Source organism: Zootoca vivipara, chromosome 2 (assembly GCF_965207765.1).
Source record: "Zootoca vivipara chromosome 2, rZooViv2.hap1.1, whole genome shotgun sequence".
Lineage (NCBI taxonomy): Eukaryota > Metazoa > Chordata > Lepidosauria > Squamata > Lacertidae > Zootoca > Zootoca vivipara.
In genome coordinates this window covers 108,357,561-108,385,432 of record NC_142584.1, presented here as the reverse complement: position 1 = coordinate 108,385,432, position 27,872 = coordinate 108,357,561, and the positions used below count along the sequence as shown (strand labels likewise).

Genomic DNA, 27,872 nt, shown 5'->3' with positions numbered 1-27,872 from the left:
TCGTGAGAAAAGGGGAAACTTGGCAGCTATGCCCCTCACTTCTTGCTTAACTTGTTTTTGCAATGTCGGATAGATATCCTGAAGAGCGAGGCTCCAAATCTATCCACCTCTTTTAGCTCAATTGGAAATTCTGAGAACACATGTATAGGATTGTGCTGTGTTAGGCTGTAGTTGCTGCCATTATAGTCCTTAGCAAAGGCATGGAGAACAGCAAATTCGCCTACACAAACCATGAAATAAATTGCTCTTGAGTAAGCTTACCCAGCTACAGTATTGAGATTCATGGGAAGGAAGCTGCAGTTCAGAAGAGACCAATTGTTTTCATTTATCCAAATTGGGATCAATATAGACCTAAAGCATTAGCAAAAAAATAAACAGCCTGGCAATAATTTAGATATGGATTTTGTTTACATCCTAGCTGCAGAATTTTATCTGTTTTCTCGGACAACCTGGCACATTATTATTTTTTATTAAAATGGCAATTATTTTTATCCTATTATTTATTGCATGGTTGCAGAGGATGGGAAATGACTTTTCTTCTAATTAAAAATTAAAATTAAAAGCTCTTAAATTTTATATACAATTCCAGCCAGCTCCCATCTGTGCAGTGGTTAAGAGCATTGGCCTAGGACTTGAGGAGTCCTGGGTTCCAATCCCCACTTACACATGAAACTTGATGGCTGACCCAGATCCAATCACTTTCCCCAACCCACAAGGTTGCTACAAGAATAACACAGGGAGACCCATGCAAAATGCCTTGAACTCCTTAAGAGAAAAAGTGAGATATGAATGCAATAAAGGTAAAGGTAAAGGAGCCCCTGACCATCAGGTCCAGTCGTGTCCGATTCTGGGGTTGCGGCGCTCATCTCGCTCTATAGGCCGAGGGAGCCAGCGTTTGTCCACAGACAGCTTTACAATAAATGCATGCTTTACTAAACAAGCTTGCTTTGCTCAGACACTCCCACCTTCAGCCACTAGGCAACACATCCATTCCCTCAGACTGGAGGGGCAGCCAAATCAGGGATAGGCAACCTGTGGCCCTCTGGGTGGTGTCTGACTCCCGACTACTGCTATCCCTGGCCAGCAGGCCCAATGGTCACAGATGAATGGGGATTGTAGACCAAAATCTTCTGGAGGGCCATAGGTCCCCCTACTCCTGAGATGGAAATCTTTACCTGTTAAACCTCTGCCTGCCAGCCTGCCACTGACAGAGCTCTGCCAGAAACAAAAAAAATGCCAACCATTGTTCCCCCTATAAACCAATAAATGATGGTATTTCTGCTGGCCATTGTTCATAGCCAATGCTTTTTTTCTGGGGGGACGTAGGGGATGCATACCCCTAAACATTTTGTGAATCTAGGTTTGTCCCAGGGCCGGATTTAAGTTTGATGAGGCCCTAAGCTACTGAAGGTAATGGGCCCTTTATATGTCCAGCTGTCCTTTGTCAGCAACAAATTGTCACTGTTTTTTGCGTTGAATATATGCTATATGGTGATTTATGGACCTAATAGGTAGCTAAAGCCATTTGCACATAACAAAATATGTATTTTTTGGAAATGTACATCCAGGTTTTTTTCCTTTAAATACTTTTGGGGGCCCCAAGAGAGTGGACCCCTAAGCTATAGCTTGTTTAGCTTATATGTAAATCAGGCACTGATTTGGCCTGAGTGTGGAGAATTTGGACAGAAATAATTATCTGTCTCCCATAATTTGTACGTAAATCAGGCACTGATTTGGGGTAGTAATTCAATATGAGTAGGAAAATGATTGTGTTGTTGTTGTTGTTGTTTAGTCGTGTCCGACTCTTCGTGACCCCATGGACCATAGCACGCCAGGCACTCCTGTCTTCCACTGCCTCCCGCAGTTTGGTCAAACTCATGTTCGTAGCTTCGAGAACACTGTCCAACCACCTCGTCCTCTGTTGTCCCCTTCTCCTTGTGCTCTCCATCTTTCCCAACATCAAGGTCTTTTCCAGGGAGTCTTCTCTCCTCATGAGGTGGCCAAAGTATTGGAGCCTCAGCTTCAGGATCTGTCCTTCCAGTGAGCACTCAGGGCTTATTTCATTAAGAATGGATAGGTTTGATCTTCTTGCAGTCCATAGTACCCCTAAATATTTTTATATAAAAAAAAACTGTTCATAACCCAGTCATTAATATTAACCCCTTCCCTCCTGAACCAGCCCTCCATGGCCCATGTTCCCCTCCAACCCTCCCAGGAACCCCAAAAGGGCCCACACGCCTCCTCCCTATCCAACAGGGTGCCCTCTTTTGAGCCTTCTCATCTCCCCCTCCCTCTGGCTTTGAAGCCCCCAGATCCTTTGCCCCTCTCACAGGGCCATCTCTCCAGCCCTTTACACACACAAGCACACACACACACACCCTCCAGGGGTAGAGATCCGAGCTCTATTGTCTAGGTCTGAATGGGCCATATGGGGCTGCAGAATGGCCGGGCCCTGCTGAGCTTTGTTGGGTCCATGGCATTGGCGGTGGTTGGGGGCTCCTGGCCCTTTGAAGCTATGGAGGGGGGAGGAGGAGGAGGGGGCGAGGAGGAGGAGGAGGGCGGGGGTCTTCACTCCCGATCTACTCCCCTTTGACCAATACCTGGCAGCAAGAGGGGTGGGCACGCAGGGGCTCTTTAAGCCGGAGGGGCGGGGCAGCTTTCAGGATGGCCCCAAAGGCTTTGAAATCCGCCCCACCGGTGGAGGTCGGAGAGGAGAAGCGCTGCAGCTTCTGCCTGGGCTGGGGCGTCTGGATTCACTTCTCACCACTTCGGGATTCTTTGGGCTCTGCATCTTTGACCTCTGGCTGGTCCCTTTTTTCAGCCAGCTGCACACCTTGACTTCAACTTATAGACAGAGCGGATATATTCTGCATCCTTTCCTCACATCTCAGTTTGCACCTGGATTCTTGGACTCTGACTTGGATGCACCACGTCTAACTTTCGAAAAAGAATTAGCTGCTGGCCAGCTGGTTCATCAGATCATCTCAGCTTTTTTTTCCTCCTCCAGCTTTCTCTATTTCCCCCCCTTCTTCACCCCTGGGCCTGACTGACCGGACTGTGAGTGTTACTAAAGTTGGCTTCCATTTAGGGGTCTCTCTGTGGTGGCAACATCCTTTGAGTGGCTGCAAGAGCTGAAGGGAAGAGAGAATTCTGATTTGGGGAAGAAGACCTAGGAAGGTTTTAGGGGCTGGGTTTCTTTTGACTGTCTGAACTTCTGCTAGCGTCAGTTTATCTACACCTGGGTTCCTACCTTTGTAACTTGTCTTCGGATTAAAAGCAATAACTCTACTTCCTGGACATTTTTGGGTTTAAGCACCAGCCTTTTGGAAACAATTTTTTTTAAAAAAAGCAAGTTCACCATGGCTGGGCACTTGGGCAGAGAGTTAGATCGCCCATATCCTTTCCCTGTCCAAGGGCTTCACCTTGGCAACATCCCTGCTGTTGTTCACCATGAAGCTAGTGGAGGCTTCTTGCCTGAAGCCTTCAGTGGGGCAGCCCCTGGGCAGGGATTTGGGTTCAGGCCCGACTATGGGCCTCCAGGAGGGATGCTCGAGTCCCACCCTGGCGGAGGAGAAGCTCCCCGGACTTGGTACCCCTTCTCTGCTGGAGGAGAAGCCTGGAGTCACCATCCCGGGGTGATGATGGGGGCTTATGGGGTCACTCAGCCTGGGGAAGCCGCTTTCCAAGGCCCAAAGCCTGACATCAAAGTGGAGCCTGACTTTGACCAGCCGGGGCCCTCCTATGTGCACACCTGGACAGGTGGCTGCCTTGTGCCGGCCCCCTCGGCCTGCATTGCGCCGGGAGATAGCAGTGGAGCTCCTTCACCCGGTGAAGAACCCCAGCGCTCCAGCAGCCCCGCTAGCCAGGATGACGACCTGGGCAGCCTGACTGGCAGCGAGGAGACCAGTCCCCAGAGTAACGGTAGCAGCCCAGGTGGGCAGGCAGCCTCTGGAGAAGCCAAGGAGGACGGCAGCGGAGGCAGCGGAGATGAGGTAAGGATGCTGTTGTGAGTCTGGGAACCCCAGGGGGGTGAGTTAGGGACATAAGAAACTGCCTTCTGCAGAGTCCAGCCCATTGGCCCATCTAGTTCAGTATTACCTACACAGGCTGGCAGCCGCTTTCCACAGGATTTTGGATTCCCAGCCCTACAGACGGATGGTGAGAGAGTGTAAGAATTAGTGAAAGGGAAAATATATGGAGAGTAAAATAGAAAAAAAAATCCTTCAGTAGCACCTTAAAGACCAACTAAGTTTTTATTTTGGTATGAGCTTTCGTGTGCATGCACACTTCTTCAGATACACGAAAGCTCATACCAAAATAAAAGCTTAGTTGGTCTTTAAGGTGCTACTGAAGGATTTTTTTTTTTCTATTTTGCTTCGACTCAGACCAACACGGCTACCTACCTGTAACTAGTATATGGAGAGTGTTAGAGAAACAAGTAAATGGTGCAATGGACATTTCTATTAGTTTCCACAGTGCTAGCTAGGATTGTCCTGTCTTGTCAACTTAATTGGGTGCCCCATAATTATTGCATGAAATAGGAAGTGAATATCTATGTGTGTTTTCAGCATGCCGCAGGTCTTAAAGCAAAGGGTGGTCTGTCTGCGGGAGAGGAAAACCGGGACATGGTTAAAACCAGAGAGTCTGCATTCGTATCAGTCTTAAAACGCAACGTGATTGGTGGCAACTACCAGGAATAAACTTGGAAATGAGATTTCAGTGACCCAGGGTTGTGGAGGGATCTGAACTGTTATGATTCAAGTCTAAAAAAAACCTTCAGCCTCTGGTTGACCATTTTCTACTTCAAGCTATGTTGTGCTTGGGCTATACTTAATTGCATACATGAGACACGACGGTGACATGTTCTGTATGTAACTCCCACAGGGTTGCAAGGTTAGATGATGATGTTTCTGGGCAGGTTTGAACCCCAGTACTTTCTCTTCAGAATGCAAGCTCTGTATGGGGAGGTTCTGCCTAGCTCTCATGGCTAATAGCTGCATCTGTTTATATTCCCACCTTCATCTCCAAGACGCTCCCCCTTCTCATTTAATCTTCACAACAACCCGGCGAGGTAGGTTAGGCTGAGAGGCAGTGATTTGAACTCTCCTTTTCCCCAGGTCGCGGGCCAACACACTAACAACCAAGCCAAACCGCTAGGAGAGATTAGAAGCATCTTGATAACAATGCAGCAATTAGTGTGGCATGATTTATTCTCGACAAACCCATGCTGGCTCCTGCTAGGTTTATCACTTTTTTGATTGAGTTACGGTATTAGCTTAGCAGATTGTGAGGAATGCTGCGTGATGCAATTTATCTTGATTTCAGTGAAGCAGTTGACAAAAAGGTTTTGTTAGCAAACTGTTAAGCATGATCTAGACTAGAGGACATTAACTGTTTAGTGGATTCACAAATGATTGGGAAACTGTCCTCAAAGATTGTTGAAGAACTTGGAAGAGCATATATATATATATATATATATATATATATATATATATATATAAACTTGGAAGAGCAAAATGTGTGTGGGGGGGGAGGTTTCATTTGGGGCAATGAGTCCTGGACCTGATATACTGTACTTTTATGTTCTTATCAGTGGCTACAGTACTTGGAAGAAGGGATAGAGGGAATCTTTATCACAGTTTGCAGATGGCACAAAGCTGAGGAGGATAACCAAAACCTCAGAAGACACAGGCATACAGTTTACACAATGGAAAACGGGTTGGAAAGAAAATTCTTCAGCGGCAAATGCAGAGTTCCAAACTTTTTTTGGGGGGGGGGAGACAAACAGGATTGAGCTGAGGACAGGGTGTGTACCTGGTTTGACAGTAGTAACAAAACTATCTCTGGGTGTGTATCTGAAGAAGTGTTCATGCACACGAAAGCTCATACCAAAATATAAACTTAGTTGGTCTTTAAGGTGCTACTGAAGGAATTTTTTTATTTTGCTTCGACTCAGACCAACACGGCTACCTACCTGTATCTCTGGGTGGGGCATGCTTCAGATAGCCTGAAGAGCAAAAACTTGTTCTCGGCTGCCCCAGAGGGAGACAACAAGGACCTATCTATAGGCTTTATAGAAGGGATATTTTCCTTGAGTGTTAATGGATTGTTAGTTCAGCAGTTACCTAGAGGAGTAATGAGCTCTCCCGCACTGGTGGCCTCCAAGCAGAGACAGCCCTTATATTGTGATGTTATATTCTGCTTCTCAATTTCCAGTACCTTAAAGGTAAAGGTAAAGGGACCCCTGACCATTAGGTCCAGTCGTGACCGACTCTGGGGTTGCGCGCTCATCTCGCATTATTGGCCGAGGGAGCCGGCGTATAGCTTCCAGGTCATGTGGCCAGCATGACAAAGCCGCTTCTGGCGAACCAGAGCAGCACACGGAAACGCCGTTTACCTTCCCGCTGTAGCGGTCCCTATTTATCTACTTGCATTTTGACGTGCTTTCGAACTGCTAGGTTGGCAGGAGCTGGGACCAAGCAACGGGAGCTCACCCCGTCACAGGGATTCGAACCGCCGACCTTCTGATCAGCAAGCCCTAGGCTCTGTGGTTTAAACAAGATGAGTTATGTCATGAGGCCCCCTTCAGTTTTCGGAACCTGCCCTCATTCCATGGCTTATAGGGATACTTACTGCTGGCCTCGGAGTTGCCTGGAGGAATTCCTTAGGATATTTATTTATTTCAAGGACACGGTCTGAAAACTTAGCGCCAGAGTCCACTGAAGACTTTGCATATCGAGATAGTTAATTCTATCGCATCATCTCTGCAAGCTTCTCTCCTTAATATTGGCTTGTGCAAAAGCAATCAATGTTGCTGGCGGTATTTCCGCCTGTGTTGAAAATGGAAAGTTGGTGCGACCCAGGGGCATTGATTATTGATCAAGCTCTCCAAGCTCAAGATCTTGCCTATTGAAAACCTTACAGCCCACAGCCAGATGGCACATACCTTTTATTTTTGGGGGGCAGGTGACTGCATGGCCATTCCTATATATTCTCTGTATAAATGAGAAACTGTAGGTGGGAGGAACTGTGTTTGTTTTAGTGCAAGAGGTTGTTTTTCTCCTCATCTTGTCTGCCCCATAGCTCATATTTGTGGTGTTGGGGTGGCTTTCCTAAGTCTCCAAGCTAGGGACTACCGGTAAGCAGAAGTGGATTCTGCTTAGTCCCTAGTCAAGTCACCCAGCACAACTGATTGGCAGTGGGGTTAAAACCTATAGAGAGCAATGCTGGATACTTGTCGTCCAAATGTTTTCCACTTTAAATGTCCCATCAGATGGGATCTGGGCTCTCCCAACATGTCCCCCTAACTTACTCTCTGCGTGTGTGTGCAGTGCCATTTCTGACACTTTCTGAAGTTGCTTTTGAATCGAATCAAGGTCAAAGAATCATTTAGGGTCTAGTACAAATGGTTTCTCTCTCTCTCTCTCTCTCTCTCTCTCTCTCTCTCTCTCTCTCCTCTGTCTCTCTTCCTCTCACATGACACCACAATCCCATATCATACATAAAATCTCATGATTCGCAGAGTTAAATTTCTGCTGTGAGCTCTGAAATTGCGTTTTCTTCATAAATCGCACCATGGCTTACAACAGGCATCCCCAAACTTCGGCCCTCCAGATGTTTTAGACTACAATTCCCATCTTCCCTGACCACTGGTCCTGTTAGCTAGGGATCATGGGAGTTGTAGGCCAAAACATCTGGAGGGCCGCAATTTGGGGATGCCTGGCTTACAATGAGCCTTTTCAGTCATTCCCCTAAGTCTTCCCCCCTTTTTATCAGTTTTGTTTAATATAACATTCAGTCCAAAGAAGAGTCCTGCAAAATTGGATCTCTAGTTTGATCATTAACTTTTGGTTGATCCCAATAAAGGCATTTGTCCTGTTTTTTGAGAGAGGGGGGTTGTCGTTTTTTAATTAATTACATGATCAGGAAACAATAGAGTCACCCTGACTGTACTCATTCAAGCCTGATTGGACAAGTCTATAAATTATAATGCAAGAACAAGTACATATGTTAAAGAACCATCTGTGATCAAAGTTCTCTGGCTGAAGGATTTTTGAAGTTGTTGTAATATAATGCATGCAAAAACAGAATGTTTAAAAACCAATCTCATCAGAGGGTCATTTCCATTTGTAAGGTGAAACAAGGCATTAGAAGCCATTAGTTAGAAGTGGCCTCCTTAAGGTAGGCTATTAAATCCATCCTCTTCCCCCTTCTTCTTTAATGCCAGCAAAAGTCATGTTAGTTCCTGGAATATACTTCCTGGGGTTTTCCAAGTAAACCAGCAGTGTGTTTTCTCCCCAGGTTATACCTTTGCTTTTGTTGGGCTTTGACCGGCCTTTCGGCCAAAAACACCATGCAGATTAGGGCCAGTTTTGTGCATGCCTCCCTTTCCAACTGTGTGGCACTGTGAACCCTTCTGAACACCGATTTTATTGCCCTTCTCAACTTGTCCCATGGTCACGGCATGCAAAGTAGAGGAAGGGATGCAAAGCCGTTCTGTGTGCCCTGTGCTGTCGGCGTTCTTCCCATCAGACTGAGCCGTATTTGTCTGTTTAGATTCCTTAAAATTCTAACTGAGCAATATAGCTGCAAACCCCTTTTTATTAGCATTATAAGGAGACTAATTCACTTTAAATCTCCCCCAACACCGGCCTTTTTTTTCTTTTCTTTTTTAACGAGCTAGCTTTCCAAACTCAATTCCTCTGGCAAGTTTGCACCTGATGACTGACTGACAAAAAACCCGTATGGCTTAACAATTCTTGCCCCATAGCAGAAAGCCTGCAGTTATTGATGAATGTTCCCTTGCCAAAACCTCTTTCAGCTTCTGCTGCAGTCACTAGAGACGTGCAAAAATCTGTACTGTACTGCTCTACACACTTCACTGACAACTAACTGCAGAGTTTTTGTGTGTGTGTGCAAATCTCATTATTAAATAAATGGAATAGTTCATTGTTTTTCTAAAGTGGACTTGGCTCTCTCTCCCCCCCCCCCCCCGATGCAACATTTCAGAAGGCTGTCTGATTTTGTATTGATAGCCAGACATGGTAGGTTGGAGTGTGAAAGAACCAGACATTTCTCTCCTACATTAGGATGCAGTGGTTAAACTGGGACACGAGAGGCTAGGGTTCAAATTCCCACTTGGATATTAAGCTCACTGAGTAATCTTTGGCCAGTTGCTGTCACTTAGCCTATCCTACCTCGCAGGGTTGTTGTAAGGATGAAACAAGGAGGGTGGGGGAGAACCATGTATACCACAACAATCTCTTTGGATGAAAGGTAAAGGTAAAAGGACCCCTGACCATTAGGTCCGGTTGCGGATGACTCTGGGGTTGCAGCGCTCATCTCGCTTTACTGGCTGAGGGAGCCGGTGTCCAGCTTCCAGGTCATGTGGCCAGCATGACAAAGCCGCTTCTGGCGAACCAGAGCAGCGCAGAGAAATGCCGTTTACCTTCCCGCCGGAGCGGTCCCTATTTATCTACCTGCACTTTGACGTGCTTTCGAACTGCTGGGTTGGCAGGAGCAGGGACCATGCAACGGGAGCTCACCCCATCGCAGGGATTCGAACTGCCAACCTTTTGATCGGCAAGCCCTAGGCTCTGTGGTTTAACCCACAGCGCCACCCATTACAGGTAGATAGCCGTGTTGGTCTGAGTCGAAACAAAATAAAAAATTTCTTCAGTAGCACCTTAAAGACCAACTAAGTTTTTATTTTGGTATGAGCTTTCGTGTGCATGCACACTTCATCAGATACCCGTGTCCCGCTTTGGAGGAAAGGTGGGATATAAATGTGAAAAAAGATAATACCAGTGGCACTGGCTCCCATTGCCCCCCAAATCAATATCATTGTTTTATCATGGTGGGTTTGACCCCCCCCAACACAAGCATTCCCCACTCCCGGTCATTATATGCACAGGGCACTGTACAGGGCCGGATTTAGGCTTGATGAGGCCCTAAGCTACTGAAGGTAGTGGGGCCCTTTATATGTCCAGCTGTCTTTTGTCAACAACAAATTGTCACTGTTTTTTGTGTTGAATATAGGCTATATGGCCAATTATCGACCTAATAGGTATCTAAAGCCATTTACACATAACAAAATATGTATTTTATCAAAGCAATTGTTGAAAAGTCCATGCAGAATGTAGGCACCCTACATATAGAAATGAGCAAACCAGTGATATTTTAGGGAGCCGGCTAGCAGGTGGGGCCCATCACTTAAATCATAGGAGCCTATACAACACAAACCACTGTTGCTGTATGCTTTTATTTGTTTTTTATCCTTATATTTTGCAAATGTGCATCCAGTTGTTGTTTTCTTTAAAAAATTTGGGGCCCCCAAGAGAGTGGGGGGGCCTAATCTATAGCTTGTTTAGCTTATACATAAATCTGGCACTAGCATCTATTATAGGAAAGCACAAAGCTCTCCCAAGTTCTAGTCTAATTGCACAGAGGCCCATAATTCTGTTCTGGACAATAGGGACACAAGGATTCAAGTTTCCATAAAAGCCCTCAAGGGTTATCTACTATTCCTGTCCTCTATTCTCCCCCATCATGGTAATGGTGTAACAACCTGAGTTGCCAGAATGCAGTACTTGGACGCTGTCTTTTGATTTCCAGTTTCGGCCGAAAGACAAACCAATCACGGGATTTTATTACTGATATTCCAAGCACATTCCAGGGGGAAATAATGTCAAAAAGAAAGGGGCCACCTGCCCAACTAGAAGAGGCTTGGTTAGAATCTCTTTTCAAATGCGAAGGGCTGTATGAGATAGCTACCTTGCCCAGGAAGCAGGTGAGGGGATCAAATTGTAGGCAAACAGGCTTTTGCCTATCAAGGATAAAAGATGTCTTGACTAGTTCTTTTTAATGCAACTGCAGCCCTTGCCACTTTGGGAAATCCCCCTCCCCATCTTTCCCCTGAGGCACTGCAGTAGTGTCCGGAATCTATCCACTTCTGCATTTTGGAGAGCACGCCCCGCCCCTCCTTGCAGTTCCCTCCTTGCTGTTCGTGTATGGAGGTAGATAAGGAACTGGAAAGGATGAAGATGGAATCAAATCATATTCTTAAGGGCTGCTTTGGCTAAAGGCAATGATGCAGCTAGGTGACTTTTAATCCTTGACAATGATCTTGAGAGAGACTTTATTTAGATGACCGTATGCCAGGCATCCCCAAACTGCGGCCCTTCAGTTGTTTTGGCCTACAACTCCCATGATCCCTAGCTAACAGGACCAGTGGTTGGGGAAGATGGGAATTGTAGTCCAAAACATCTGGAGGGCCAAAGTTGGGGGTGCCTGCCGTATGCATTAACTGCCAACCTAGCAGTTCTAAAGCACGTCAAAGTGCAAGTAGATTAATAAGTATTCCTCCGGCGGGAAGGTAAACGGCATTTCCATGCGCTGCTCTGGCTTCTCCAGAATCAGCTTAGTCATGCTGGCCACATGACTTGGAAAAACTGTCTGCGGACAAACGCTGGCTCCCTCGGCCTGTAAAGCGAGATGAGCGCCGCAACCCCAGAGTCGTTTGCGACTGGTCTTAACTGTCAGTGGTCCCTTTACCTTTAGGCATTAATTACTTCAGTTGGGGGGGGGCACACAATTTCTCTTCCTCTCCATTCTGTGCTTTGCACCTGCTTCTACGTTCCAGAAACATTAAGAGCAAAAACCAAGCAGAAAAAGTTTTTCAGTCCTGATTATTATTATTATTAAGGGCTCTAGGCACTTTCCATTTTGCATTTGAAATTCTCTTCATTCAATGGTGCTTTGAATTTAAAGCCAGCTTTCTCCTACCCTAATGCTTGGGGAATAAACATCGTTCTATCCCGTAGAAAATGCCGTTTTTAAAGTAAAAATAATAAAAATGACATCTGTAATCATGTGCATGCCTCCCGACTATAGGAAAGGATGTTATTGCTGTGTGAGGCTACAGCAGGCATCCCCAAACTTCGGCCCTCCAGATGTTTTGAACTACAATTCCCATCATCCCTAACCACTGGTCCTGTTAGCTAGGGATCATGGGAGTTGTAGGCCAAAACATCTGGAGGGCCGAAGTTTGGGATGCCTGGGCTACAGGCTTCCTGGGAGCCCAGATGTGTGTGGGAACTGGCAGCGGTTGCCTAATAGTGAGAAAATGCACTCTGTATGTGCTCAGAGGTGTTTTACTGGCGTTACTGGGTAGGCCTATACCTAAATTCTCCTAACTTGGGAGAGGTCATGGTCAGCCGTGCAGGATATTTGGGTTTAAATCCTGAAACAAGTATGGAAAAAAGGGGAAATTGGCCTTGAGTGTGGACCTTCCTGGTAGTGGCACCCCGCTTGTGGAACCCCCCCCCCAAAAGAGGCCTGCCTGGCACCTTCTTTGAATTGTAACCCACTGTTCACATGTTAAGTCATGCTGTGAAACTGGGCTTATCTCCCTGCTGACCGTTTTTATTGCATTTCCATGAATGGATTATATATCCACATAGAGAACAAGGTTGTTTGGCAGCTGTATCAATGGCATCAATAGCCATTTCTCGCCGAACTTTTTCACACTCCTGAAATTCAGAGACGCTTTGAACGCCAACCGGCTTTCAAAAAGAGGAATAGTCTTCAGGCCAGAAATAGCGGTGGCAACCTTATGTTGGGGGCAGTTCAAATAACTGTATTGGAGGCACAGTTGACTTGTTATGCTAAAATCCTCTCCTGTGATCTCCAGGAGATCTGAGGGCCTTTGCAGCTTTGGGGCTGTTGTTTGGCCAGCCTGCTCCAGAGATGATTTCATACCTGCACCGAATAAATATAGAGAAAAATGCGAAAGGGGCAATTCAGGTTTCTAGAAGTGTTGCGTAACAGGCATTCTTTATTGGGTGCAAAAGATCTTATCTGCAAGATGAGCCAAACCCTACCCAGAGGTATCTGCACTTGGGTCCAGTCAATATCTGTTCGCTTGCCCAAAGATCAATTGGAGTGGGATGGGCGGGGAACACAAAAGACCCTTTTTATCTACTGTTGCTCTTTCTGAAGGGAGGAAGGCAACAGCACCTTTTCTAGCAGAAGGCAAAGCTGTCAGAAGGCAAAAGCGTTCACTGAAAATGCTGCCAGAGTGGGGAGCGGTAATGGGGGGAGGGAGGACCCCCAGCTCATCTTTCAGGCTGTTTACCCTGCTGTGCTGATCAAGCTAGAGCTTTTAAGCTGGTTTTTCACTCTTTCCCCCCTACCCTAGGTTTTTTTTGGGGGGGGGGGTTGGAGCGGGGAGAGCGGCAGATGGCTCTACTGCTACCTCTCAGGTTCCAAAAACCTGTCTTGTATTTAAAAAACGAGAAAGTTGGGTGGGAAGGAAATGGTGTTCCGTGCCTCCAACCACAATTGCTATTACTAGAGGGACGCAGGTGGCGCTGTGGGTTAAACCACAGAGCCTAGGGCTTGCTGATCAGAAGGTCGGCGGTTTGAATCCCTGCGACGGGGTGAGCTCCCGTTGCTCGGTCCCAGCTCCTGCCAGCCTAGCAGTTCGAAAGCATGTTAAAGTGCAAGTAGATAAATAGGTACAGCAGGAAGGTAAATGGCATTTCCGTGTGCTGCTCTGGTTTGCCAGAAGCGGCTTTGTCATGCTGGCCACATGACCTGGAAGCTATACACCGGCTCCCTCGGCCAATAATGCGAGATGAGTGCCGCAACCCCAGAGTTGGTCACGACTGGACCTAATGGTCAGGGGTCCCTTTACCTTTTACTTGTTCTTAATACACATTCATTCCATAGTTACAATACTGTACATCTTTGTCCACTGCCATAATATCACAGAGCGATCGCGCCAATCCTCATCACTGTCCTGTTGGCTCGACAAATACCCTCAAAAGGAACAGGAACGATCTGATTTACTGTCCTTGCGCTGGACTTTTGCTGTATCTCCCCAGTCTTTCTTGATCCATCTTTGTGTTAAAAACAAACAAACTGGCTTTGGCCACATTCGCCCCACACATTTAAAGCTCTACGACAGCGCTTTAATAAAGACTAATGGCTTCCCCCAAAGGATCCTGGGAGCTGTTGTTTGTTATGGGTGCTGAGAGTTGTGTCAGAAGACCCCCACCCCCATTCCCCCTCACAGAACTACATTTCCCAGCTTTCCCTGGAAAGAGGGATTGATTGTTAAACCACTCTGGGAATTGTAGCTTTGTGAGGGGAATTGGGGGGGGGGGTGTATGTCGTCTAACAACTCTCAGCATCCTTAACAACATCCTTACAGCTGCCATAATTCTTGGAGGGAAGCCATAGCTGTTTAAGTGGTATCATAGCACTTCTGAGTGTAGTGGTCTTAGACCAGGCATAGGCAAACTCGGCCCGTCAGCTGTTTTGAAGCTACAATTCCCATCACCCCTGACCACTGGTCCTGTTAGCTAGGGATGATGGGAGCTGTAGTCCCAAAACATCTGGAGGGCCGAGTTTGCCTATGCCTGTCTTAGACACTCCAGGTCTTTTGACAATGGAAGAACTCCCAGCCCTTAATTGTGTGGTTGATTGGCACCAAGGAAGAGGGTTCCTTCAACCAATCTGGGGTAGCCAATATGGGACCCTCCAGATGGACTACAGCTCCCATCATCCCTGGTCATGATCTGGCTGGGTTGATAGGAGCTGAGTCCACAACACATGGGAGTATACCAGGGGTGGCAGGATGGGGGGAGTTCACTGTTGAATAGCGGAAGGCTGAAACAGCACCCAGAGCAACCAATTTGCTAAAACGTGAGTCAAAGAATGGTGCGTAGCCTGCTACATGTCTTTGAGGTCTTGCTAATCTCCTTTGCTTCTTGTAATCTCTCTGTGGGCTGTTGAGGGGTGAAAGAGAGCAGAGCAGGAACATTGTGAATTGTGCAGAAAAAGTGAAGTGATGCTCTTTCTACTTTGTGCAGGGCTTTGTGAACCTCAGTCCTTATTTTGGGGTACTTCAAGTTCAGGCTAAAAAGAGGTACCGGTACCAGCAATGAGAATTCGGGCAGTGCTTGCTTTGAGACACACACACACACACACACACAGAGAGAGAGAGAGAGAGAGAGAGAGAGAGAGAGAGAGAGAGAGAGCGCTCTCCAATTAAAAAATTAGATGTTCTGCCTGCCCTAGAATCCTTTCTCTTTAATGCTAAAGTGTGTGGGTACAAACCCAAGTAGCTGATGATGAATAAAAGGCTCTTGGCACATATTTAGGCACTATTCTCAATTATTTCTGCACAGATTCCAGTGTGTCTTCTGCTTGCGGTGAACCCAGCTCAGTACAGTGGTACCTCGGTTTACAAACACAATTGGTTCCGGAGGTCTGTACTTAACCTGAAGCGTACTTAACCTGAAGCGAATTTTCCCATGGAAAGTAATGGAAAGTGGATTAATCCGTTCCAGACAGGTCCGCGGAGTACTTAAACTGAAAGTACTCAAACCGAAGCGTACTTAAACCGAGGTATGACTGTAGCTGCACGTTTTTTCAGCAGTTGTTGGGTAATGGTGGTCTCTGAACCACGAGGTCATAAGACCTCTGGGTATAGGGCGGTATAGAAATAATAATAATAATAATAATAATAATAAATAAATAAATAAATAAATAAATAAATAAATAAATAATTCTGTCAAGCAACTAGGGGGCATATTCAGAGTCTCTTCAGATTCATAGTTTTCAGTCAAATTACTTTTAAAGTGAAAACTACAGCAACTAGATCTCCCTGATGATCTCCCTGGGGCGTGAGCCTGGGCAGTGTGTATGGAGGTCCTGGGCTGCCCTGACAACAAGACCCCCCTATTGCTGATGTGGTCCAAAGGAAAGGAAAGCAATATATTTGGCACCAGCTTGGCTGCAGGAGGTGCCAGGTATGCCCAGGCATGATAGGGCAAAGGGTAGGCAATAAATAAATGAAAACAACATGGCAGTGCATTGCTTTTGCTTTTTCTATTTTTCTATTTTCTAGAGGGGCTTCCCTCCCCCCCCCCTATTATGCTTTATTGGTTGAAAACTTTATAGCAGAAATATGCAATAGATGTTATAGGCAAAATAAGAAATACAAAACAAGCAATTATTCATTCTTTAACTAATACAGTGGTACCTCCGGTTACGAACGGGATCTGTTCCGGAGGCCTGGCTGTATCCTGAAAATATTGTAACTGGAGGACCGCTTCTGCGCATGTGTGTGGCGCTGCAGAACGCCTCTGCGCATCCGCAAAGCGGCAAACCCACTTCCAGGTTTGCCGCGGCCGTAACCCAAAGATTCCATAACCTAGAGGTTACGCAACACGAGGTACCATTGTACTTGCTTGGTACGTCCATTTGTGATTAAATTGGACAAGACCTCCGATCTTCCCCTTGCGTTCTCGAATTAAGTTCCTTAAAATACGCACTTAAAGCTTTACTTTCTCTGTGCTATTCGACTTACTATAAATTTAATTTTATAAAATCATCCTACATACACACCGAAGCTCAATCAAGTCTTGCCAATGGATTGATCTTTTGACAGTGTTCTTTTACATATACTCTGTATATATCCCACTCTCTGATAAATTTTTCATCTGTAATGTCTCTTAACCTTGCTGATAATCTCGTCAGCTCAGCGTACTCTCTTATTTCTTATATCTAATTTAGATGGAATATCCTCTCCCTTCCAGCCTTTTGCTATTAGAATTCTGGCAGCAACTATTACAAACATTGGCAGTGCACTGCAGTTGATAACAACAAGCAGACAAATCTCCACCAAGACCCTCAGCAGTTTTCAAGTGGTCTATGAGGAAGAAAGTTTGGGAGACCCTATCTTACCACATGTTGGGTTCCCCTGAATTTTCCAGTTCTTAGTTAAGCTTGAAGCATCTCAGGTGGTTCTGTGGCTCCTAGGGCTGCTTCAAGGCATTGGTTGCCTGAGGTCTTACAGCAAATTTTCACCTTGATGTGTGGGGTAAAGGTAAAGGTAAAGGGCCCCCTGACCATCAGGTCCAGTCGTGTCCGACTCTGGGGTTGCAGCGCTTATCTTGCTCTATAGGCCGAGGGAGCCAGCGTTTGTCCGCAGACAGCTTCTGGGTCATGTGGCCAGCATGACAAAGCCACTTCTGCCGAACCAGAGCAGCGCACGGAAACGCCGTTTACCTTCCCGCCGGAGTGGTACCTATTTATCTACTTGCCCTTTGACATGCTTTCGAACTGCTAGGTGGGCAGGAGCTGGGACCGAGCAACGGGAGCTCACCCCATTGCAGGGATTCGAACTGCCGACCTTCTGATCAGCAAGCCCTAGACTCTGTGGTTTAACCCACAGCGCCACCTGGGTTAAACCTGGATCCCATAAACCTGGGTTAAAACCAGGGAGAAGCAGTCTAATATCCAAAGCTGGCCAAGTGATTTGAGCACCCAACTGGGAAAATCTCTCATGCTATCTGATAGTTTTACATTTTCTTATTCTCCATCTTGGAATGGAACCTAGAAGTTTAACTTACTACAGTCTAATTTTTGCACTTCATCTCACCCCCCCCCAACCTTGCCCCTATTTTGGCCCTATTTTGTTCCATTTTTAGTTGATCAAAGTAACAGAATTACTCAAAAAAGGCACTTTAGAAAACATTTTTTTTAAAAAAAGAATGGGTTCCTCATTCTCTCCGACTTTTTTTTTTTTTTGGCTTGGAAGGGATTCTGCTAAAGTTGCGATCAGCTCTGATGGGCCATCAGACAGGGACACATTCAGACAACCATTTGATTCTGGCCCAAGGCTAAGGTGATCAGCCCCTTTAGTTCAAAAACAAAACAACAATGTGTTTGGATTCCCCTGGTATTTGTGAAGGATATGAGCTTGTTTGCTTGTCCTTATCAGAGTCAATGCATCAAACTGTGGAGAAGCTATTTGCTTGACTAGACTGGGAGAAAGATCTAATTGGTGTCTGAACAAAGAGAAAATATGCTAAAAACTAGTACTGCAAGTTTTAAGTAATTAGTCATCCTCTGTGGCAGCAGTATACAAAAAAAATTCTTCCCTGGGGGAACTTTCCCCCACATTGTCACAGCTCCAGCTTATTGCAGACCAGTCCTCAGACACACATTTAGTTCAGTTACTTAATCTGCTGTCCCTGTGGAAAAACTGGTCTGACTGCCAAGAAACGCCGCCATGTGGATTCTGGTATCATCATTGAGAAGTGTCTTAGAAATAAGGTTTATTCATTCAGGTAACCTTGCCCCAAGGCTTTTCAGGCTAGCAGGGCCTGGTAGCTGGTCAGTGTCATTCCCTCTGCACATGTGTGATATGTTTGTATCCAGATGCTCTAAAAACAACAAGGCAGCAATATTCCGCCATTAAGAGCTAAATTAGCTTTGGGGCTGAGAGCCTGGGCTGTTTTGGTAACCAACTTCTGATATGCAATGTACACTTCTAATTCACAGAAAGTCTCTCTCTCTCTCTCTCTCTCTCTCTCTCTCTCTCTCTCTCTCTCTCTCTCTCTCTCTGTCACACAGTTGCAATCAAAATTATTCAACCCCCATTGCAAATCAGGTTTGCAATTTGCCGACTTTCAGCTGTTTGCAAGGGGCGAATCAAACAAAAGCAATCAAAATAGCTACCACTACACAATAGCTACTACTACAGTGGTACCTCTGGTTAAGAACTTAATTCGTTCTGGAGGTCCGTTCTTAACCTGAAACTGTTCTTAACCTGAGGTACCACTTTAGCTAATGGGGGCTCCCGCTGCGCGATTTCTGTTCTCATCCTGAAGCAAAATTCTTAACACGAGGTACTATTTCTGGGTTGGCAGAGTCTGTAACCTGAAGCGTCTGTAACCCGAGGTACCACTGTAGTGGTTTCCCCCAAATTATGACTTATGATGCTGGCTTCTCCACTATATATGCAACTATATATGGTCTGTCTGTTGAACAGAGTTGGTGAGAAACTTCTCATGACCTGATGGCGTAGCCCAGTGCTACTGGTGATGCTCGGTGGGCCTCATGAGAATTGTAGGTCAATAGCACGACCACAGGTTCTCCAGCCCTGGCTTAACAGGTCAGAATCTAAGTCTTACTGGTTTCCAGGGGGAATATTGGTGGTTAACTGGTGACCAATGGTTTAGGCTTTGAGGCCCGGGGACCTGAGTGGGAAAGACAGCTACAACCTCTGGCTGTGGAGGTGAGGTGGTGGTGGTGATTTGATGTGTTTTCCCATAAACAAGCCATCCTTGTTCTTGTTCTGTTTACCCAAGCCCATCTTTTCTCCCTTCTTTTCTCCCTAGGTTCCTATTATTACCTCAGAGGAACTGGAAGAGTTTGCCAAGTTGCTCAAGCACAAAAGAATCTCACTGGGCTTTACTCAGGCAGATGTGGGACTGGCCTTGGGTCTGCTGTATGGTGAGTATTTTTCAGTTGTTAATAATAATAATAATAAAATTTATTATTTGTACCCCGACCATCTGGCTGGGTTTCCCCAGCCACTCTGGGCGGCTTCCAACAAAAATACATTAATAATAATAATAATAATATTACAATCTACCCGAGTTTAATACTCTCAAACCTGATAAAGTTCGGGAATGGATCTTTGAAAAAGACGCCTTTTTAGACACCACGAAGATAAAAAATTCTGGGTTTTCCTACTGGTTCCCCCGAGTAAAGGCAGTCAAAATCTGTGCCAACTACCTGGTGGATATCACTGATCCCACCCTTCGGAGAGCTTTCACCATGGCCCAGTTTCAGACATTGCCAACTGCATACCTGACCGGTAGATTTACAAAAATCCCAGCAGAACACCGTTTATGCCCTTGCTCCATGAAAATTAAAGAGGATCTTATACATTACCTCCTCCATTGCCCCATTTACTCAGGCTTTAGAGACGCAATGCTGCAAACTATACCCAACTCTATAATGAATCCTGAAGATAGAGTAAAATTTTTGTTAGTTGATGCTAACCCACGAATTACCCATGTGGTAGCGGTCTTTGTGATGAAGGCCATGAAAGCCAGGGAAAGATTTATGGATGATAAAGCAAAGACCCCTTCATCGTCTGTTTAACTCGTTGCTTGTTTTCCTTCTCTTTCTGTTTTGTGGGATGAAGGTTTTGTTGGGATAGTATGTAATGAATTTTAACATTTTTAATTATTGTTTTTAATTATTGTTGTGTTGATATTTGTGTACAGGCATGGTCCTCACAATAAACGGTTTTGTTGTTGTAATAATAGTACCACAAAGGAGACCTTTAAGGTGTTCAGTGTGGGAATCCAGAAACAACTTGAACCCAATGAACTTATTCCCCTCCTCCAGAAATGGGGGTAGGCAGGTGGAAATGCTTATTGGGCTGGACCAGGCAAACTCAGCTCTTCAGATGTTTTGGGACTACAATTCCCATCATCCCTGACCACTGGTCCTGTTAGCTAGGGATGATGGGCGTTGTAGTCCCAAAACTTCTGGAGGGCTGAGTTTGCCTATGCCTGGGCTGGGTCAATACATATTACTGGCTGAGGCAGAGCAGCAAATTGCATATTTCCTCTGCTTGAAGCCAAGGTGCACATATACTAGTGGCGGGTGGGCTGTTAAAGGAGGGGTTGTGCCTCTGGTGGGCGAAACACCGTGCTCCTTCTGAGATAGTTTTTCCGCCATTTGTCTCTTCCCCACCCCTTGCACTCACCTCTCACCTGCGGCTCTCAGACGCTGTCAGCATGCAACAGCTCAGGCATAGGCAAACTCAGCCCTCCTGATGTTTTGGGACTACAATTCCCATGATACCTGGCTAACAGGACCAGTGGTGAGGGATTGATAGGAGTTATAGTCCCAAAACATCTGGAGGGCTGAGCTTGCCTATGCCTGCAAGAGATGGTTGGATGGCTCCTTCCAGCAACTCCTGCAGCCAAGCTGGTGCCAAACATATTGTTCTGCTCACCTTTGGACCACATCAGTGAGACCAAGAGGGGTGTTTTGTCATCTGGGCAGCCCAGGACCACTAGACACACTTCCCAGGCTTCCCCCTACCCCTGGGTGAAAAAAATAAGGCCTGGGGCTAGTGGTGAAAACTCATAAGAGCAATCATGGTTCCCTCCTTTGGAGGCAACTGAATGGCTGCCTCCAAACTTGGGCTGCCTCCGATCTGAGTCTAGGCTGTGCTTTTCATTCTCATGCAGAGTTATAGTTACTGTTGCGTTGCCCACCTACCTCTGCTTCTAGCGCACTCACTGCATTCCCGTCCCCAAATCTGGTTTCCGCCTGTCTTCTTTTCTCCCTCCTGCAGGGAAGATGTTCAGCCAGACCACGATCTGCCGCTTCGAAGCCTTGCAGCTGAGCTTCAAGAACATGTGCAAACTGAAGCCCCTCCTCCAGCGCTGGCTGGAAGAGGCCGATTCCAACGAGAACTTGCAGGAGGTGAGCTTCCTGGAAAGGGAGTTGAGTGGCATGTCCCTGGGGCCAGGGAGAAGTCTTTTGTCCGGGATGCTAAATTATTATCAATAAACCATTGCTTGCCACACTACCTGGGGCTGCGCAGAGTTGCTTTGGCAACATGGATGGACCTCTGCCCCAAAGAGTTTAGGCTTGTATCCAGCTAAATCGGGGGTCGGCAAGGTTTACCTTGCCTGGGCCTGTTCACTCCAGTGGAGATAAATAATAATAATAACAACAACAATAATAATAATATAATTTATTATTTATACCCCACCCATCTGGCTGGGTTTCCCCAGCCACTCTGGGCGGCTTCCAACAGAAAAATAAAACACAGTAATCTATTAAACATTAAAAGCCTCCCTGAACAGGGCTGCCTTCAGATGTCTTCTAAAAGTCTGGTAGTTGTTTTCCTCTTTGACATCTGTTGGGAGGGCGTTCCACAGGGCGGGCGCCCCCACCAAGAAGGCCCTCTGCCTAGTTCCCTGCAACTTGGCTTCTCACAATGAGGGAACCGCCAGAAGGCCCTCGGTGCTGGACCTCAGTGTCCGGGCAGAATGATGGGGGTGGAGACGCTCCTTCAGGTATACTGGACCGAGGCCATTTAGGGATTTAAAGGTCAGCACCAACACTTTGAATTCTGCTCGGAAACGTACTGGGAGCCAATGTAGATCTTTCAAGACCGGTGTTATGTGGTCTTGGCGGCTGCTCCCAGTCACCAGTCTAGCTGCTGCATTCTGGATTAGTTGTAGTTTCCAAGTCACCTTCAAAGGTACCCCCACATAGAGTGCATTGCAGTAGTCCCTCCGTGGGCCAGATTGCGTGCTTGCGCAAGGGCAGGCCCCTGTGATTTCCTGCATTTGCGTCTGCGCAGTCGTGATTTTTTTAAAGAGAAATTCCCTTATGCTGAATAGGCTTCCTCGCGAGAAAAGGGAAAGCTTGACAGCTATGTCTAAGGGGTGCAGCAGTGGCAGGAGGAAGGAAAAGGAGTGATACTTGCTATGCACTCACAGAAGTTCTTTTCCACATGCAATGATTTGGTCCAGTGCAACTCATTCATTCTAAAATATTATCTTGCCCCAAAGAGATTACAATCCAAAACAGTGATAAGAATGCATTAAATTTTTAAGCCACTCTTCAGTAATAGAAGTGCGAGAAGTGAGGTTACAGGGAACAGGGCAGAGGGCCTTCTCGGTAGTGATGCCCGCCCTGTGGAACGCCCTCCCACCAGATGTCAAGGAAATAAACAACTATCCGACTTTTAGAAGACATCTGGAGGCAGCCCTGTTTAGGGAAGTTTTTAAATATTTGATGTTTTATTGTTCTTTTAATTCTGTTGGGAGCCGCCCAGAGAAGCTGGGGAAACTCAGCCAGATAGGCAGGGGTAATAATAAATTATTATTATGGGAATATCAAGGCGGTATGCAGCATAAAAAACAAATGCCGCAGAACCAATTGCAGATGCTGCTACAGCAACAAAAATACGGGACCAGTAACTTCTAAGGGGAGGGAAAGATGAGTTTATCTAGGGGGCAGGGTGGACAAATGCAGTCTTAAGGCTTCATCATCACGTTTGGTAGTGAAGCTGAAGAGAAAATGTATTCGTTGTATACATATGATTGCATTTCATCTGACCCATCTACTGCAATTATTAAGTTTGCTGATGACACAACCATAATGGGTTTAATTACAGGCGGAGACGAATCTGCGTACAGGGGGGAGGTTCAAAAGGTATCCACATGCTGCTCAGAGAACAATGTGCATCTAAACATTAGCAAGACAAAGGAGAAGTAGGAAGAGGGGAGCTAGCCCCATTGTATAGGGGGGGGCTGTGTGGAGAGAGTCTCTTTAAATACCTTGGAGTCCATCTTAGTGAAGACCTAACTTGGAAGGTCAACACAGCCCAGGTGGTTAGGAAGGCCCAACAGAGACTTCATTTCCTTAGGGTCTTGCAAAAGAACAAGGTTGGACAGAAACTGATGGTTTCCTTCTATCGGTCCACGATAGAAAGTGTGTCTCTCATACAGTGGTACCTCTACTTACAAATTTAATGCGTTCTGAACACACATTCACAAGTCGAAAAAAATTGTAAGTCTATCTAAACCGCATCCAAGATGGCAGACGGAGCTCCGTTCGTAAGTAGAAACATTCGTAAGTAAGAGTTATTCGTAAGCAGGGGTACCACTGTATTGCATTAAGGTGTGGGGTGCTGGTTTGACAGCCATGGACAGAGAGTCCCTACGGAGGGTGGCGAAGACAGCACACGATATCGTGGGCTGTCCCCTGAGTCCGGTAGATGTTATCGCGGGAGACCCTTGCGAGGAACATTCTCAGGGATGACTCGCACCCTGGCCAGCACCTTTTTAATCTCCTGCCCTCGGGCAAGAGATATAGAACCATGATAAGCCACACCAACAGGTTAAAGAACAGTTTCTACCCATGGGCCATGAGGCTGCTGAATGGCAAGGGTCGTATGACAGCACACAGAGTATAACAAGGACTGAGAGATTGGGGGGAGGGGGGGCTCGTTTAATCTCACTGCAAACAAGTGGTACAGCGACAAAGTATTTCTAAAATGGACGAAGGAAAAGTGGATTTGAAGGAGGTGGAGGGGATACCATTTGCACTTCTTGAGGGGGGCAGTTTAATGTTCAAGGCTAAGGAGACTGGGCGTAGTTGTTTACGGGACCTGGATACTTTGAGGGGGTGAAGGTCATGGGCAGAGATCAGGGCCAGATTTAGGTTTGATGAGGCCCTAAGCTACTGAAGGTAAAAGGTAAAGGGACCCCTGACCATTAGGTCCAGTCGTGACCGACTCTGGGGTTGCGTGCTCATCTCGCATTATTGGCCGAGAGAGCCGGCGTATAGCTTCCAGGTCATGTGGCCAGCATGACAAAGCCGCTTCTGGCGAACCAGAGCAGCGCACGGAAATGCCATTTACCTTCCCGCCGTAGCGGTTCCTATTTATCTACTTGCATTTTGATGTGCTTTCGAACTGCTAGGTGGGCAGGAGCTGGGACCGAACAACGGCAGCTCACCCCGTCACAGGGATTCAAACCGCCAACCTTCTGATCAGCAAGCCCTAGGCTCAGTGGTTTAACCACAGGGCCACCTGGGCGCTGGACTGAAGGTAGTGGGGCCCTTTATATGTGCAGCTGTCCTTTGTCAACAACAAATTGTTGCTGTTTTTTTGTGTTGAATATATGCTCTATGGTCATTTATGGACCTCATAGGTATCTAAAGCCATTTGCACATAACAAAATATGTATTTTATACAAATAATTGCTGAAGTGAAATACAGTTAAGAAGAAGTATATTAATAGTGAGATTGGGGGGGGGGCGCCTAAGCTGTAGCTTGTTTAGCTTATACGTAAATCCGGCACAGGCAGAGATACAAGAAGCAAGGATAGGCTTTGGAAAGGAAGGCAGAGAGTCCATGCTAAAGAAGGGAAGCCAGTAACAGACTAGAAAAAGACTATCTGCTTATTATTATTTATTTCATGAAATTTATACGCCGCTTGATTTGAGTGTGTGTGTGTGTGTGTGTGTGTGTGTGTGTGTATGTGTGTGTGTGTAATTTTATTATTACAAAATATTAAAAAGTCAAAACAAGAAGAACCCAGTGTTGTGGGCAGAGTGATAGGAGAGCTAAATTATGTTGGCCGAGGAGTTAGAGACCGAGCTGCGACTGTGGCAGGCCAGGGAGGAGGAGGATGAACAGACTATTAACCAGAGCTTTAGCTTATTAGAACAGAGGAAGGATGTGTGTGTGTGTGGAGTTCACAATACTGTGGGAGAAGAAAGGCTACAATTTGGCAAATGTGAGTTTTGTTCGTGGTGTATAAGGGGAGAGGAAATGAATCCAAGGCTGGTCTTGATGCCAAGAGGAGAAAGCTCAGAGGCGATGGCTTGGGAGAATATCGTTCGAACTAGGAAATCTTAACTTCAGATTGTGTATCGTATACCCAGTGCTGGTCCTTCTTAGCAGAAACGCCACCATCCATTCCCCAAGAGAGAAGTGCCATGGGCAATATTTGCAGAAGTACAATCCTTTTAAAGAAAGCAAAGAACACCCTAAGCCTGAGGAGGACGGCAACAACAACTAAAACAGCCCAGTGGGAGCTGAGAACATAAGTTGAGCCATGCGGTGTATATGAGAGGAAAAGAGGGGAAGCATTTCAGAATTTAAAGAGCGAGGAAAGCTTGGTGGGGGCATCTGGGGAAATGGTGGTATATGAAGGGCTTAGAACAGATTGAAGCACGGTGGCCAATTCTGATATTGGAGAGGGGGAGAATAGACCAGAGTAGAATATCAAAGGTAAAAGAGGCTCTGGGGGGGGGTAAAGGGGACCCCTGACCATTAAGTCCAGTCGCAGACGACTCTGGGGTTGCGACGCTCATCTCGCTTTACTGGCCGAGGGAGCTGCCGTACAGCTTCCGGGTCATGACTAAGCCACTTCCGGCGAACCAGACCAACGCCGTTTACCTTCCCGCTTGGAGCGGTACCTATTTCTCTACTTGCACTTTGACGTACTTTCGAACTGCTAGGTGGGCAGGAGCAGGGGCCGAACAACGGGAGCTCACCCCGTCACAGGGATTCAAACCGCTGACCTTCTGATCAGCAAGCCCTAGGCTCTGTGGTTTAACCCACAGCGCCACCCCACGTCCCAAAAGAGGCTCTAGGATTTGCCAAAATGGCTATCGATCAGGGTGGCGTAGCAATGTTGGTTGGTTGGCCAGCCCAGAGGGTGAATATACTTCAGAGTCATTTGACTGTGGCTTACATCGGGAGGGAGTTATCGAGGCTCCCAGCGCCTCCTTGTGGCTCTGTCAGTGAGCGCACACAGGAGGAGAATGGAAGAGTCCACCCAGTCGCTGGTGGGAAAGGTGGGTTGTTGTGGGTCTGGGTTGTGGGTTTGGCAGCGTCACCAAACATGGCTATCCCTTGTGCAGCAGCTGTGCTCCATGGAGTCTGCCATGATCCAGGCCCGGAAACGTAAACGCACCAGCATTGAGAACAGCGTGCGGGGGACCCTCGAGTCTTACTTCCTGCGCTGCCCCAAGCCCAACGTGGACGAGATCGAGCAGATTGCTGATAACCTCAGCCTGGAGAAGGATGTGAGTGACAGCCATCTTTCTTCACCTTCCCAAGCACCTGCTAATAATAATAATAATAATAATAATAATAATAATAATAATAATAATAATAAAACAGCCACTCCTCAGGCTTACAGTGTCTACAAAGACATAGCTCAAAAGAAAAAAGGACGAGACAAAAAAAACGAGCATAATTCACACCCAAATCGCTGCAGCATTTGGGGTTGTACTGCAAATGGTTTCTGCAAATCTTGGGGCTCTACCACCTGGGGCGAATCTGAACATGCAGAAGTAATTATTGTTTATTGTTTGTTAAAATAATGCCTTTTTTTAAAAAAAAAATATCGCTTCTGCCGTTTATTATTCAACAAGCAAAACGTGTAACACAAGTCCCAGCACTCCCGACTTTAGAATTGGGGACTGAGGCCAAGGAGTGTGGCTTCCCAAGGCCGCCCAGTGTGGGAGGGTATTCCAAGAGACTTGTGTTCCTGTTCTGCAATGGAGAGGTCTTGCAGAACCCTCTGGGGAGACGAGAAATGGCGGCAGGAAGGCAGTGTGGGTCATGACGGAGGAAGTTGCCTTGGCAGTACTTAACCTATATATGTCTTCTTTTCCCCCCTCCCCTTTGCCCACACCCTTCTAGGTTGTCCGCGTCTGGTTCTGCAATCGTCGCCAGAAGGGCAGGCGCAACTTAGGGGCTGGGTCGCGGGATGAATACGATGGGCCGGCCGTACCACCTCCCTACCCTCATGGCGCGCGCCAGGCTCCACCCCCTGGGCTCGGCCCCGCCCACCACCAGCTGGGCCCACCCCACCAGGGCTACAATGGCGCTGCCTTCGCTGCCCTGTACCTGCCCCCGTTCCACGAAGGGGACGCCTTCGTTCCTTCCCCCTCTGGCTCTGCCGTCATGGGCCACCCAATGCATTCGAGCTGAAGAGCACCCCGTTTTTAAATAAGCTTCGCCCTCCTAAGCCTTAGTCGGGAAGGTAGTCCCTCCGGCTTCTTCCCTGCTTTCTAACTAAGGAGCCTTTAAGAAAGGGGCTGTCTAATTTGTGTCTTTTTATTTTTATTTTTATAATTTTAAATCAGCGATGCAGGGCTTGCTTGCGGTATTGCAATTTTGAGGGGAAACGGCCGGGGCACCAATTTTTTTATTGTAACCATGGTTTTAAATTGCCGCTCATCACATTCCCAAGGCGAGAAAATAGTGCCCCCTAGAAGCATCAATGGGGACTTCTTTTTTTAAAAAAAGTTCTAGTTTTAATCTCCATTGTATCTCTACAATTGTAAGCTGGACATAAGCTCTATTCTCTCTCCGCCCCGCCCCCCCCAGACTGAAAGAATCGACAGCAGGCTTTGCCAACCTGCTGCCGTCCAGATGTTTGGACTACCATCAGTCCCAGTCGGCACAGTTGCTGTCTTGGTCTGATGGGACTCGTAGTCCAAAACAT

The 27,872-nt window shown here is 46.6% G+C and overlaps 1 protein-coding gene and 1 pseudogene across 1 annotated transcript; one reads left to right on the top strand and one right to left on the bottom strand.

The window, feature by feature from the left end:
* The first annotated feature begins 3,359 nt into the window (after positions 1-3,359).
* Positions 3,360-27,483, top strand: POU5F1 (POU class 5 homeobox 1). Its single transcript, XM_035098605.3, has 5 exons — positions 3,360-3,992; positions 19,197-19,311; positions 21,179-21,309; positions 26,278-26,442; positions 27,065-27,483. Exons 1-5 carry the CDS (start codon positions 3,360-3,362, stop codon positions 27,353-27,355), a joined length of 1,335 nt encoding a protein of 444 aa, XP_034954496.1. The 3' UTR covers positions 27,356-27,483.
* On the bottom strand, positions 8,158-8,455 carry LOC118076081 (cytochrome c pseudogene; annotated as a pseudogene).
* Positions 27,484-27,872: the final 389 nt, after the last annotated feature.